Source organism: Herpailurus yagouaroundi, unplaced genomic scaffold (assembly GCF_014898765.1).
Source record: "Herpailurus yagouaroundi ecotype Mexico unplaced genomic scaffold, PumYag 77, whole genome shotgun sequence".
In the NCBI taxonomy this organism is placed as follows: Eukaryota; Metazoa; Chordata; class Mammalia; order Carnivora; family Felidae; genus Herpailurus; species Herpailurus yagouaroundi.
Window position 1 is genome coordinate 31,452,107 of NW_024412388.1, and position 12,622 is coordinate 31,464,728.

At 42.9% G+C, this 12,622-nt stretch overlaps 1 protein-coding gene across 3 annotated transcripts in view; it reads left to right on the plus strand.

The window, feature by feature from the left end:
- The first annotated feature begins 6,517 nt into the window (after positions 1-6,517).
- Positions 6,518-12,622, plus strand: part of ZFP69B (ZFP69 zinc finger protein B) — a 12,732-nt gene continuing 6,627 nt past the window's right edge. For 2 of the 3 annotated variants that reach the window (XM_040469785.1, XM_040469786.1), the window contains exons 1-4: positions 6,518-6,661; positions 7,216-7,645; positions 10,596-10,681; positions 12,399-12,525. In XM_040469785.1, coding sequence (XP_040325719.1) covers positions 7,519-7,645; positions 10,596-10,681; positions 12,399-12,525 — 340 coding nt within the window. In that variant the 5' untranslated portion in view covers positions 6,518-6,661; positions 7,216-7,518. Of the gene's footprint in view, positions 6,662-7,215; positions 7,646-10,595; positions 10,682-12,398; positions 12,526-12,622 lie in introns of those variants that run through there. The other variant, XM_040469787.1, reaches the window with a different exon arrangement.

Below are 12,622 nucleotides of genomic sequence, written 5' to 3' on the forward strand. Positions count from 1 at the left end.
ATTCTTATCAATAAGGTTGCTTATGTTTATGAGTAATTGTTTTATATATTTGGGCGCTCCGGTATTCGGCGCATAGACATTTATAATTGTTAGCTCTTCCTGATGGATAGACCCTGTCACTATTATATAATGTCCTTCTTCATCTCTTGTTACAGCCTTTAATTTAAAGTCTAGTTTGTCTGATAGAAGTATGGCTACTCCAGCTTTCTTTTGGCTTCCAGTAGCATGATAAATAGTTCTCCATCCCCTCACTCTCAATCTAAAGGTGTCCTCAGGTCTAAAATGAGTCTCTTGTAGACAGCAAATAGATGGGTCTTGTTTTTTTATCCATTCTGATACCCTCTGTCTTTTGGTTGGCGCATTTAATCCATTTACATTCAGTGTTATTATAGAAAGATATGGGTTTAGAGTCATTGTGATGTCTGTATGTTTTATGCTTGTAGTGATGTCTCTGGTACTTTGTCTCACAGGGTCCCCCTTAGGATCTCTTGTAGGGCTGGTTTAGTGGTGACAAATTCCTTCAGTTTTTGTTTGTTTGGGAAGACCTTCATCTCTCCTTCTATTCTAAATGACAGGCTTGCTAGATAAAGGATTCTCGGCTGCATATTTTTTCTGTCTAGCACACTGAAAATGTCGTGCCAACTCTTTCTGGCCTGCCAAGTTTCAAAAGAGAGATCAGTCACGAGTCTTATAGGTCTCCCTTTATATGTGAGGGCACGTTTACCCCTTGCTGCTTTCAGAATTTTCTCTTTATCCTTGTATTTTGCCAGTTTCACTATGATATGTCGTGCAGAAGATCGATTCAAGTTACGTCTGAAGGGAGTTCTCTGTGCCTCTTGGATTTCAATGCCTTTTTCCTTCCCCACTTCAGGGAAGTTCTCAGCTATTATTTCTTCAAGTACCCCTTCAGCACCTTTCCCTCTCTCTTCCTCCTCTGGGATACCAATTATGCGTATATTATTTCTTTTTAGTGTATCACTTAGTTCTCTAATTTTCCCCTCATACTCCTGGATTTTTTTATCTCTCTTTTTCTCAGCTTCCTCTTTTTCCATAACTTTATCTTCTAGATCACCTATTCTCTCCTCTGCCTCTTCAATCCGAGCCGTGGTGGTTTCCATTTTGTTATGCATTTCATTGAAAGCGTTTTTCAGCTCCTCGTGACTGTTCCTTAGTCCCTTGATCTCTGTAGCAAGAGATTCTCTGCTGTCAGCTATACTGTTTTCAAGCCCAGCGATTAATTTTATGACTATTATTCTAAATTCACTTTCTGTTATATTATTTAAATCCTTTTTGATCAGCTCATTAGCTGTTGTTATTTCCTGGAGATTCTTCTGAGGGGAATTCTTCCGCTTGGTCATTTTGGATAGTCCCTGGCGTGGTGAGGACCTGCAGGGCACTTCCCCTGTGCTGTGGTGTATAACTGGAGTTGGTGGGCGGAGCTGCAGTCAGACCTGATGTCTGCCCCCAGCCCACCGCTGTGTCCACAGTCAGACTGGTGTGTGCCTTCTCTTCCCCTCTCCTAGGGGCGGGATTCACTGTGGGGTGGGGTGGCCTGTCTGGGCTACTTGCACACTGCCAGGCTTGTGATGCTGGGGATCTGGCGTCTTAGCTGGGGTGAGTAGGCAAGGTGCACAGGGGCAGGAGGGGCAGGCTTAGCTTGCTTCTCCTTAGGTGATCCACTTCAGGAGGGGCCCCTCTTCCGTGGGCCTCTCGTCTGCGCTTGGCTCCGGCGACTCCGTTCTGCTAATCCTCTGGTGGTTTTCTGGGTTATTTAGGCAGGTGTAGGTGGAATCTAAGTGATCAGCAGGACGCTCGGTGAGCCCAGCGTCCTCCTACGCCGCCATCTTCCCTCCTCCTCCTGGAATTATTTCTTAAAATGGTTTAAGACAGAGATCCGTTTTTATTTTCTTTCAGGTTGCTAAATATTTAAATTCGATAGGTTTCAGTCATTAAACTACCATATTTGTCATTTAAGAACATCTCACAGAATCCAGAATCTATTTTGGGATTCCCTAGTCTGTTACATTGTTTTCTTTGTCATTTCTCACCAGTATCATAATTACATAGCTATAACGACTTCTCATTGCCCTGTAGTATCTGGAAGGCAAGCCCTTCATCACTGTTCTTTTCCTCACTTTTTTTTTTTTTGTTGTTGTTCGTGTCTTCTTGGACCTTATTGTTGCATATGAATCTTAAGATCTTTTTATCTAGTGCAGAAATCAAAGTGAAACCCTGTTGAAATTCTAATAGGAACTACAATGAAGTTTTATATTATTTGACAGGTATGATATTAAACCTTCCTCAAGTAGAATAGGCTTTTACAGTCATTCAAATCTCATTTTATGGCTTTTAACAATTTTTGTTTTCACTTTTTTTCATATATATTCCATTCTAGATGCTCGTTTCTAGAGCAAGAAAGATACTTATTTTATATGTATTTCTGATGAGGTAAGTTCCTCACATGAATGTCCCCTATTAATTTTAGAAGTTTTTATTTGAGACTTAGGTTTTTCTAGATGGTCCATCATATTATCAGCATAAGGATGTATATAGCTCTAACTGTTCTTTTCCAAAATTTTTGCTAGTTTCCTTATATTATTGTATTTGATAAATCCTTCAAGACAATGTTAAGAAGTAACGTGCTGGCAAGTTTCTGATTTTAATCAAAATGGTTTTAGTATTGCAACCATTTAGAATACTATTAGCTATGGTCTTTTTTTTTTTTAATTTTTTTTTAATGTTTATTCATCTTTGAGACAGAGAGAGACAGAGCATGAACGGGGAGGGTCAGAGAGAGAGGGAGACACAGAATCCGAAGCAGACTCCAGGCTCCGAGCCGTCAGCCCAGAGCCCGACGCGGGGCTCGAACTCACGGACCGCGAGATCGTGACCTGAGCCGAAGTCGGACGCTCAACCGACTGAGCCACCCAGGCGCCCCAGCTATGGTCTTTTATAAATAGTCTTTGTTAGATTCAAGTAGTGTCCTTCTATTCCCATTTTACTTTGAGTTTTCAGTATATTAATTAGAACAATACTTGACAGACAGCAGGTGCTCGATGACTACTTGTTAAACAAATGAAGGTATATTAATGCTGAAGGTTTTTAATGCCCTTTTCAGTGACTATTGACATGATCATACAGTTCTCCTCTTGACCTTATGGATCGTGTGAATATATTTCCTGGTACTGAAACACCATGGGAAAACTTTGCTTGGTCATATATATTATGTCTTTAGTGCACTTCTGGTTCTACCTGTTAACATTTTATTTAGAAAACTTGCAATGAAGTCGTAAATTTATCTATTTGTTCTTTTGTGCTTTAAAAAACCATGTTTTAGCATTGAAGTTTTTTGTGTCATTAAATGAATCAAGGAACATACATCTTTTTTCTTAGTCTAGAACACTCCTTTGTTGAGAACTGCCCCTTACTCACGTGAGAGCCCAGAAACTAGGTCTACTAGGACACTGCCTGCCCACCTGGTCACAGCTCCCTGATCAAATGATCTTGCCAAGATCTAGAATTTTGAATTGGGCAACAGACACTGGGAGTTGCTACACCTGAACCATATTAAGCGGGGTGGCTCAGAGGCATCCCTCTGGGCACTTTACTTTGCGATGGTCAGAGACACACTGGTTCCTAAACTTCCACAGACTGGGCTAATCACTCCTTCCTTGGACTCCCAAAGACACTCCAGAATCCTTCCAATAGTTATCGCCATCACCACCACCATCACCACCGCCACCATCTCTTTAACTTAGAAAGCAATTCTGGTGAACTTGTTGCTTGCAAATAAAAGAGACTTAATCACAAAACTGTGTATAGATCGCCTTTCTTTGAATATTTCAATAGTTTTGCTTCTGCTTTAAGCCAAAGCTTAACTTTTCCAAAATTACATACTGTGTAACACGTGCAAGAGAAACCTCATTTGATTTGTTCCTGTTATGGAAGAGTGTTTGGCGTCCCAGCCAAATTCAAATTTATGTTGAAGCCCCAAAGTTACTATAATTAGAGATAGGGCCTTTGTGGAAGGATTATGGTTGAGTGAGGTCATAAGGATAGGGTCAGTGCCTTTATTAGAAAAAAATGCCAATGAGCTCCTTTTCTCTTCCCATACACACAAGAGAAGAGGTCACGTGAGCACACACTGAGAGGGCACCCATCTTCACACCAAGAGAAGAGGCCTCAGATTGCAACCTACCTTGCCGGTACCTTGACCTTGGACTTCCCAGCCTCCAACACTGCAAAAGAACAAATTTCTGCTGTTTAAGCCATCCAGTCTATAGTATTTTGTTCAAGCAGCTCAAGCAGACTAATACAGTTCCCGCAGATAGCAAACTAGGGACCTAATGCCACTTTTTGAATAATCCATCATTACCCCACTATTCTGAAATGTCACTTTTATAATATATTAAATTTAAATAAATTGTCAGGTCTGTTTCTGGGCTTCCAAATTCAGTTCACTAAATCTATGAGTATACTTTGGCACTAGTCTTATCTTACTTTGATAATTGTCCCTTTCTTGTATCATATTGGTAGGGCAATTTATACCAATTATATTGGTAGGGCAAGTCTGACTTTATTATTGTTGCACAATTTTACTGGCCATTCGAGAATACCTACCATTCCAAGTAAGCTTTAGAATCATTTAATTTCGTAAAAAGAAAAGTTGAGCTTTAGTGTGGGAACATTCAAGTGGAGGGAAGGTGACATATCTAAAATGCTCTGTTTCAAACCCTGAATATGGTGCTTGTTACTATTCTCTCTATTTGAGTCAGTAACGTTTGTAGTTTGTTGTTGTTGTTGTTGTTGTTGTTGTTGTTTTATTTTAAAGAGAGTGGAAGTGGGGGAGAGGGACAGTGGGAGAGAGGGAGGAAAGGAGAGAGGCGGAGAGAATCTTAAGCAGAGCATGGAGCCTGATGTGAGGCTTGATCCCACAACCGTGTGATCATGACCTGAACAGAAATAAAGAGTCAGACACTCAACAGACTAAGCCACCCAGGCACCCCTGTAGTTTTATTTATAATGTCCCACGTAATTTTTGTTTAGCTATATTTTCCCATTTTATTATGAAAATATTCAAACATACAGAAAAGTCGAATAATTTTACAGTGTACATCCATGCATCACCACGTAGACTCTACCGTTAACATTTTACTCTATTTTACTGTGGGGTTTTTTTGGGGGGGGGGGTAGCAAATGAGAGCATAGACTGCCTGGGTTCACGCAAGGCAAGTTGATTAACTTCTCTAAATGTGCTTTTTTATCTGCAAACTGGGAACTGCCACAAGGGGTTGGTATGAGGCCTAAATCAGTTAAAATATGCAATGCACTGAGAACAAAGACTCATACTCTGTAAATACTGTATGTCAAGTACACTAATCTATGGGGGCTACTATAACTAAACATCATAGACTGCGTGGCTAAACCAACAGAAATTTATTTTCTCACTTATTTCTCATTTATTTTCTTCTAGCCTATGTGAGGCTACAAGTTCCAGATCAAGGTCTGGCAGGGTCAGTTTACGGTGAGAACTCTTTCTGGCAGGTAGATGACACCTTCTTGCTAAATCCGCCCATGACCTTTCTTCAGGGCCTGAACTTCAGAGAGTGAGTGAGCCCTCCGGTGTCTCTTCTTATAAGGACACTAATCCTATGGGACTGGGGCCCCACCCTTATGGCTTCATTTAATCATAATTACTTCCTTACTCCACATAAAGCTCTACAGGAGGGGGTTAGGGCTTCATAGGAAATTGCCGAGAGTTGTGGGGAGACACAACTATTCAGTCCACAACAGCAAGTACATAGTTTCATTTTATTTTCTAAATTGTTGTTTTTGTAAGCTATTGATATAGAAGTGTACTCCTATGTTTTTGAGGAGAGCAAACCCACGAATAAAAGAGCATGACAGTTAATCATTTTTTGCAGAAAATGCATAAAAATGCATAAAAAAAAAAACCAGATGGGATGTGTCTGGGGGTGTGTGTAGGTAAGTCTGTGCACCAAATGTTAACAATGGTTCTCTCTGCTTGATGGGATTCTAAGAAGTAATTATTTTGCTTTTGTGTATTTATTTTCTGGCATTTCAGAAATGCAAGGAAAGCAACCACCTTAAGAATGTATTGGATTTATTGATCGTGGTATTCTTTTAATAAAACAAGATTCCATTCCACTTTCAGCCTTTTCCATGTACATGTGAAGGGAAAGCGGTATGGATTCGTTTATACCAATGTTGTTGGGACAAAAAAGTGACACAGATGCTTCCCTTTTGCCAAGGGTTTCCAAACCTCCCAATGGAAACATTCACGTGCCTCTTCCCGGCAGAGGGGAGACGGCTGATGCGGTAGTTTGGGGTGGGGGTTGGGGACAAGAGCACCAGCTCCGGCTCCCGCCGCAGAAGCGGGGCTGCTTTCCCCGCGGTTGGGACCTCGGGCTGCAGGGAACCGAACCCACAGTGACCGGGCCGCCGGGCGAGCATCTCGGGAGGCGCCGCGAGCGGGAGGCTGCCCCGGAGGACGCTGGGAACCACGCGCGGAGGCCGCTGCCGCGCAGGCGCACCGGCCAGGGCTGCGCTACGCGGAGGCATCTCGGCGCTACGGGGAGAGCCGCCGGACGGGCGAGAGGGCAGGGGCGAGCCGGGCGAGGCGGGCGCGCCAGCGAGCGGGGTGAGCGGGCGCGGTGCGGGGTCTGGGGCGGGGACCTCGGGAGGCGCCGGCGAGACACCGCCCGAGGTTCCCCGTGGCGCGTGATGTGCCCAGGAGCCCGGGGTCGCGCTCGGACAAAGGCAGCGAGGTCCGGGCCTGGAGAAAGGTTTAGCCTCTCGGTTCTGGGAGGAAGGGACGGGGTTGGAGGGCATCCGTGATTTGCCACAGCCAAGAGAAGGAGCCGGTGGGATTCAAACCCAGCTCCTTTGTGATTCCAAATCTCAAGGCTAATTTAACCATAGTAAATTGGGTTTTATTCGTCTCTTTGTGCTTCGTGACACCAGCACAGTGGCTTGGACCGCGTGGGCTGTGTATATCCACCGTCTCCATGTACCTTTTGTAAAAATTTTTTGATGATTGGTGTCAAGTTCTAGAATTCTGACCGTGCGACTGAGCACTGTAGATCCTTTTGCTGACTCTAATGTTTTCTTTTTTTCTTTTCTTTTCTTTTTTTTTTTTTTTTTTTATTATTATTATTATTTTTTTTTTTTTTTACTCTAATGTTTTCTATCCAGCATCATCAGGGGACCGTAGCGGTGGTTGCATAGAAAACACCTGGAGCCAAACAGCTGCCTGCTGAGGAGACCGACAGATGGAGCTCAAGATGGGATGTTCCTTGTGAACTTGGACATGAAAAGGTCCAGATTCTGGATTTTGGTACTGTATGTTCCCCCTGGTTCCTGAGAGTAGAGGACTCCAGCACAACTGTGAAGCCCGAGTTTCCAGCAGTGTCTTTATCAAAAGTGGACAGGTCCAGATAGGACCTTCTGCCTCGTGGGCTGAGGCAGAGAGCCCTAGAAAGGAGTGCTGAAGTCATCATGCTACAGCAGCTCCTGATCACCCTGCCCATGGAGGCCAGCACCTGGGTGAAGTTGCGCCATCCAAAGAAGGCCACCGAGGGGGCATCCCTGTGGGAGGACGTGACTAAGATGTTTGAAGGAGAAGGTGAGAATAGACTGGCGGGAAGGAGGAAAAGCAGCAGCACCTAGTTTGAGAAGGAAGGTAGACACCTGAGCTAAAGCATCCCTTGGGTAGGCAATTGGGGAAAAGATTTCTGGGGTTCTTGATTATGGCTCCCGGCCTGCGTTTTCAGTAATGGTCAATTCAACCTGAAACCAGGATCTAAGTGTCATGACTGTGTATGTTACCTCTTTTCATTTCCGCCATGGGCGTGTGGGGCAGGGAAGACTTGCCTGATTTTCTGTATTTTACAGTGAGGAAATTTGAATCAACTGAGAGACCAGTCTAGGCACTTGGTGGCTAGGCCAGAAGTAAAAGGCAGCAGGGAAAGTACCAGGTGAGCCTGGAGTGTCTCGCGCTAGAAAGCAAGGACGAGTGCAAAGGTGCGTGTCAGCAGGATGGCAAGTTTGGACAAACTTAGGACTGTTTAAATATCCAGATTGATTGTAACACTTTGAATAAATAAAATTCCGTAAGTTCATGATGGCACTTAAAATAGAGAAAGGGGAAAAACTTATTTGCCAACACTGGTGGCGATTCCTACACTGATTCCTTACCTTGAAAATAAATTATTATGGGAGTGAAGAATACATTCATCTTGCTTTTTAAAAGATCATTTCCGTTTGTTGAGGGAAAGCTTTTTACAGAAAATATCTGCCGATAAAGAAGTGGAAGGAACGATAGACTATATTACTATAAATGAAGTAATTGAAAAGTTGATGGGGAACAGGGTAGTCACAGGGTGCCAAAGCATTGCCCCCACAAATTGCTAAAAGCCAAGGAAAGAGCACATTTTTCCGATGGCGATACGTGGTGGTCACTGTCTTAAGTGTGACAATGATGGGATAACCTCACATTTTGTACCTTCTGGGTAATGTATTATAAAGCACATGGTATCACCCATGAGGAATTCCTGCCAAAATGTTTCATCTGATCCTAAATTGAGCTTAAAGGCTGAACTTCTGGTTTAAAGAAAATCCGGGGAATAGAGAAATAAGGTAAACCCTAGCACACTCAGACTGTGTTGGTCTCATAAGAAGCCAGTGCCATGAAAAAAGGGGAAGTGTGGTGCCTGGGTGGTTCAGTTGGTCGATCATCTGACTTCGGCTCAGGTAATGATCTCACGGTTCACGGGTTTGAGCCCCACGTCCGGCTTGTGCTGACAACTCGAAGCCTGGAGCCTGCTTCAGATTCTGTGTCTCCTTCTCTCTGCCCCTCTCCTGCTCATGTTCTTTCTCTCTCTCAAAAATAAATAAAAATTTAAAAAGGCAGGGGAGTACTATTCTAGAGAGACTAAAGATAACCGCTTTGAATGTGTGAACATTGGTTGGCTCCTGGGTTGAGAAGAAATCCAGAATAAAAGACAGTTTGAGAAGATCTGAGGAAATCTGGATATGGAATTATTGTTTTCAAGTGTTTATTTGTTTTTGAGAGATTGCGTGCATGTGCAGGGGAGGGGCAGACAGAGAAAGAGAGAGAGAGAATCTCAAGCAGGCTGTGCACTGTCAGCACAGAGCGTGATGTAGGGCTCAGACTCACGAACTGGGATATCATGACCCGAGCCAAAATCAAGAGTCTGACATTTAACCAACTGTGAGCCACCCAGGTTCCCATGAATACAGAATTATTGTTAATTTGCTCAGGTGTGATAAATGGTATTGCGGTTATGCAGGAGAAGATCCTTATTTGAGGTATTTAGGGACAAAGTACCATGATGTCTGCAACTTTGAAGTGGTTCAGAAAAAAATATGGATGAAGCAAATAAGGCAAATGTTAACAATCACTGAATACAGGTGGTGGATATATGCATGTTCGATATTCATGATGAAAAGTTGGGGAAAAATACAAGGACGACAATTCATGTACCTCAGTTCCTAGTTCATATTTTTAATACCTCAAATTTAGCCAGGTTTTAATACTTCAAATTCAGGTTGGAATTCTAGGAACCTGGCAGGGTGTTACGCTTAACACTTTAGGAGATGGGAAAAAATGAGCCAGACGGAAATAAAAAAACTTTCTACCCATATACTCATACTAATATTCAATTGAGGGAGATAATTATACAAATAAATATGATAGGCAGTCTGAGATAGATAACAGAATAGAGAGACAAACAAGCTTTGGAAGAATACAGAGAAGAGGAAGCTTTCTTCTCATTAAGAGTGTTTGAGAGGGGGTGCCTGGGTGGCGCAGTCAGTTAAGCGTCCGACTTCAGCCAGGTCACGATCTCCCGGTCCGTGAGTTCGAGCCCCGCGTCGGGCTCTGGGCTGACAGCTCAGAGCCTGGAGCCTGTTTCGGATTCTGTGTCTCCCTCTCTCTCTGCCCCTCCCCCGTTCATGCTCTGTCTCTCTCTGTCCCAAAAATAAATAAATGTTGAAAAAAAAAATTAAAAAAAAAAAAAAAAAAGAGTGTTTGAGAAAACTTCACTTGAACTGATCCAGAAGGATATCTCAGGTTTTCACCGAGTAGGACTTGGGAAAATACTGAGGTGGGTACTATGCAGATATGTTCAAAGAATGGTGACTGGGATTATGTGGGTGGGTGTGTCCAGTGGTTGAAGGAGGATGTTTAGAAGGAGATCATGGATAAAGAAGGAGAGAAGCAGTGACAGACTGGTTGTGGAGGATCTTGAAATCCACGGTAAAGTGTTCGGATTTTTCTTTCTTGTCAGTGGGGAAGCTTTGAGGATTTTTGAACAGAGGAGTGGCCGGTAGATCTGTGCTAACGGACCAGCGTTGCCCATTGGGAAGTATTAATGCCCAAAGCAGTGCACCTTAGATCCTTTTCATTAAGGAGTCTCTGGTCTGCTCTGAATTGCTCTAATGTCCCTCTCTGTGAATGTTTTGAGAGAGGAGCCATGTTCAGGAGGTCTGGTCTGCAAGCCATTTTTCTAAGTCTGGGAGATGCAAACCTCATGCCTCTTTTCCTTCCTCAGTTTTGCTCTCTAAGGATGCTGATGAGACCCAGGGAGAAAGTTTTGAAGATGAAGTGACCTCTAGGCCACTGACATTAGAATCCCAGGTGGGTTGGAGTTTCCTGTCACTTTCTTAAAATTGTTTGAGCCCTGGACTTTGATTTTCTTTGACTCAGCTTGCTGGATTGGGTTTTCTTAGCCTGTTCTAAATCAGGCCACACTGATTGATTTCACAGGTGATTGTCCCACCGGTAGCAACCTTCCTCGGGAACCTTCTTATTTCAAGCAAACCTCTGGCCATTTATCCAACACATTTAAAACTTGTGCTGGCATGTGTCTGTGTGTGTGTGAAAGTATGTAATATAGTTCTTGCCCTGAAACCTCACAGATGTCATCTGGGGGAAAGACAAACATTGTAAAACATTTTAAGCAACATTTAAAAATTAATAGAATGCAGTTCTGATATTCTTGGAGATGTATACACTTCACTAATGAGCTTTAAAAGATGATTTCTGGTCATATTTTAGAGCAGAATTGTAGATGAAAAGGGAAATGAGAAGTTGCTGGCAGGTCACAAAGGGCACAAACTAAATAGGGCTGACTGGAAAAGGAAGGAAAACTTCCAAGAGCAGTTTAATAGTTTCTGTGTATCGTAAACGAGCTAATCAGAAAACCAGCGGCACTGGCAATGGGCAGAGCTCTGTGCTACCAAACCCCAGAAGCATAGGGAAACTCAAGAAAATTCTACAGTAATCAGAGAAAATCAATATAGAAGGAGATCTTCCTAGAAACCAGAAGAGTTTTGTAGTGGCATGCTCTTAGCTTCCAAGATAACATGGCACAGGGTTTAATCCCCTATCCTTAACATTCCTCAAATTCAGTTTTCTCATGTGGATGCTGTTGTCAGCCCAATAGGCCTCAAGTGCCTTCCAGAATTATTTACAGTATATAAAAAGCATTAGAGGGACGCCTGGGTGGCTCAGTCGGTTAAGCATCCGACTTTGGCTCAGGTCATGATCTCCCCGTTCACGGGTTCGAGCCCTGCGTCTGGCTCTGTGCTGACAACTCAGAGCCTGGAGCCTGCTTCAGATTCTGTGTCTCCCTCTCTGCCCCTTCCCCGCTCATGCTGTGTCTCTGTCTCTCAAAAATGAATAAACGTTAAAAAATTAAAAAAAAAAGCATTAGAATTGTCTCCATACATAAGGAATGAGTTTTTATCTCAGCCTTCTAGCTTCTGGGTGCTCTTTGCATTTGGTAATATTTTTTAAAATAATTACAAAATGGTTATTTAATTTTGTAGATCATACATGACAGGCTCTTGTACTTCACCACACAGTGTCTGCTTTGGTCAAGGGATCTTCCTTTAGTAGGCAGAATTCACGCTTTCTACAGAAACCTGTTCTCACATACTTTTCTTACTAACCGAAGTACTCAGTTAAGGGTATATTACCCATGCTGAAATGTTCTCGTTTTAACAAATTCTTTCAGCCCAACAAAGGTCCCTGGCTTCTCTTGTGGCCTTGGCCTCTTTTGAACTCTCACCTTCCTCAAATATTCCTGATCTTTATTGTCCTCAATCTAAATTATTATACACTGTTCTGAGACCTTCTTTAATATTTCATGAGTATTTCTCCTTTAGCCAAATTGTAAGTTATAAAAGACAGCTTACACGCTTTGTGCGTTGTGTTGTAACGTGTAGCAGAGAATCAGCCAACCAGTTTTCAAGAGTATCCAGGAAAATTCGGATAGAATCTCTTAGCATGTAGACAGTGTTAGAACAACCTCCCGAACTCTGGCTGAAAAGGAACATACTTGATGTTCTAGGAACTGTTGACCTTCAAGGACATATCTGTGGACTTCACCCAGGAGGAGTGGGGACAACTGGCCCCTGCTCACCGGAGTCTATACCGGGAGGTGATGCTGGAGAACTATGTGAACCTGGTCTCAGTGGGTAAGGATGAGTTCCCCTTATAACTAGAACCTGCCTGTTGGAACAAAATCTTTTATTTCTTTTTTTTTTTTTTTTAATTTTTTTTTTCAACGTTTAT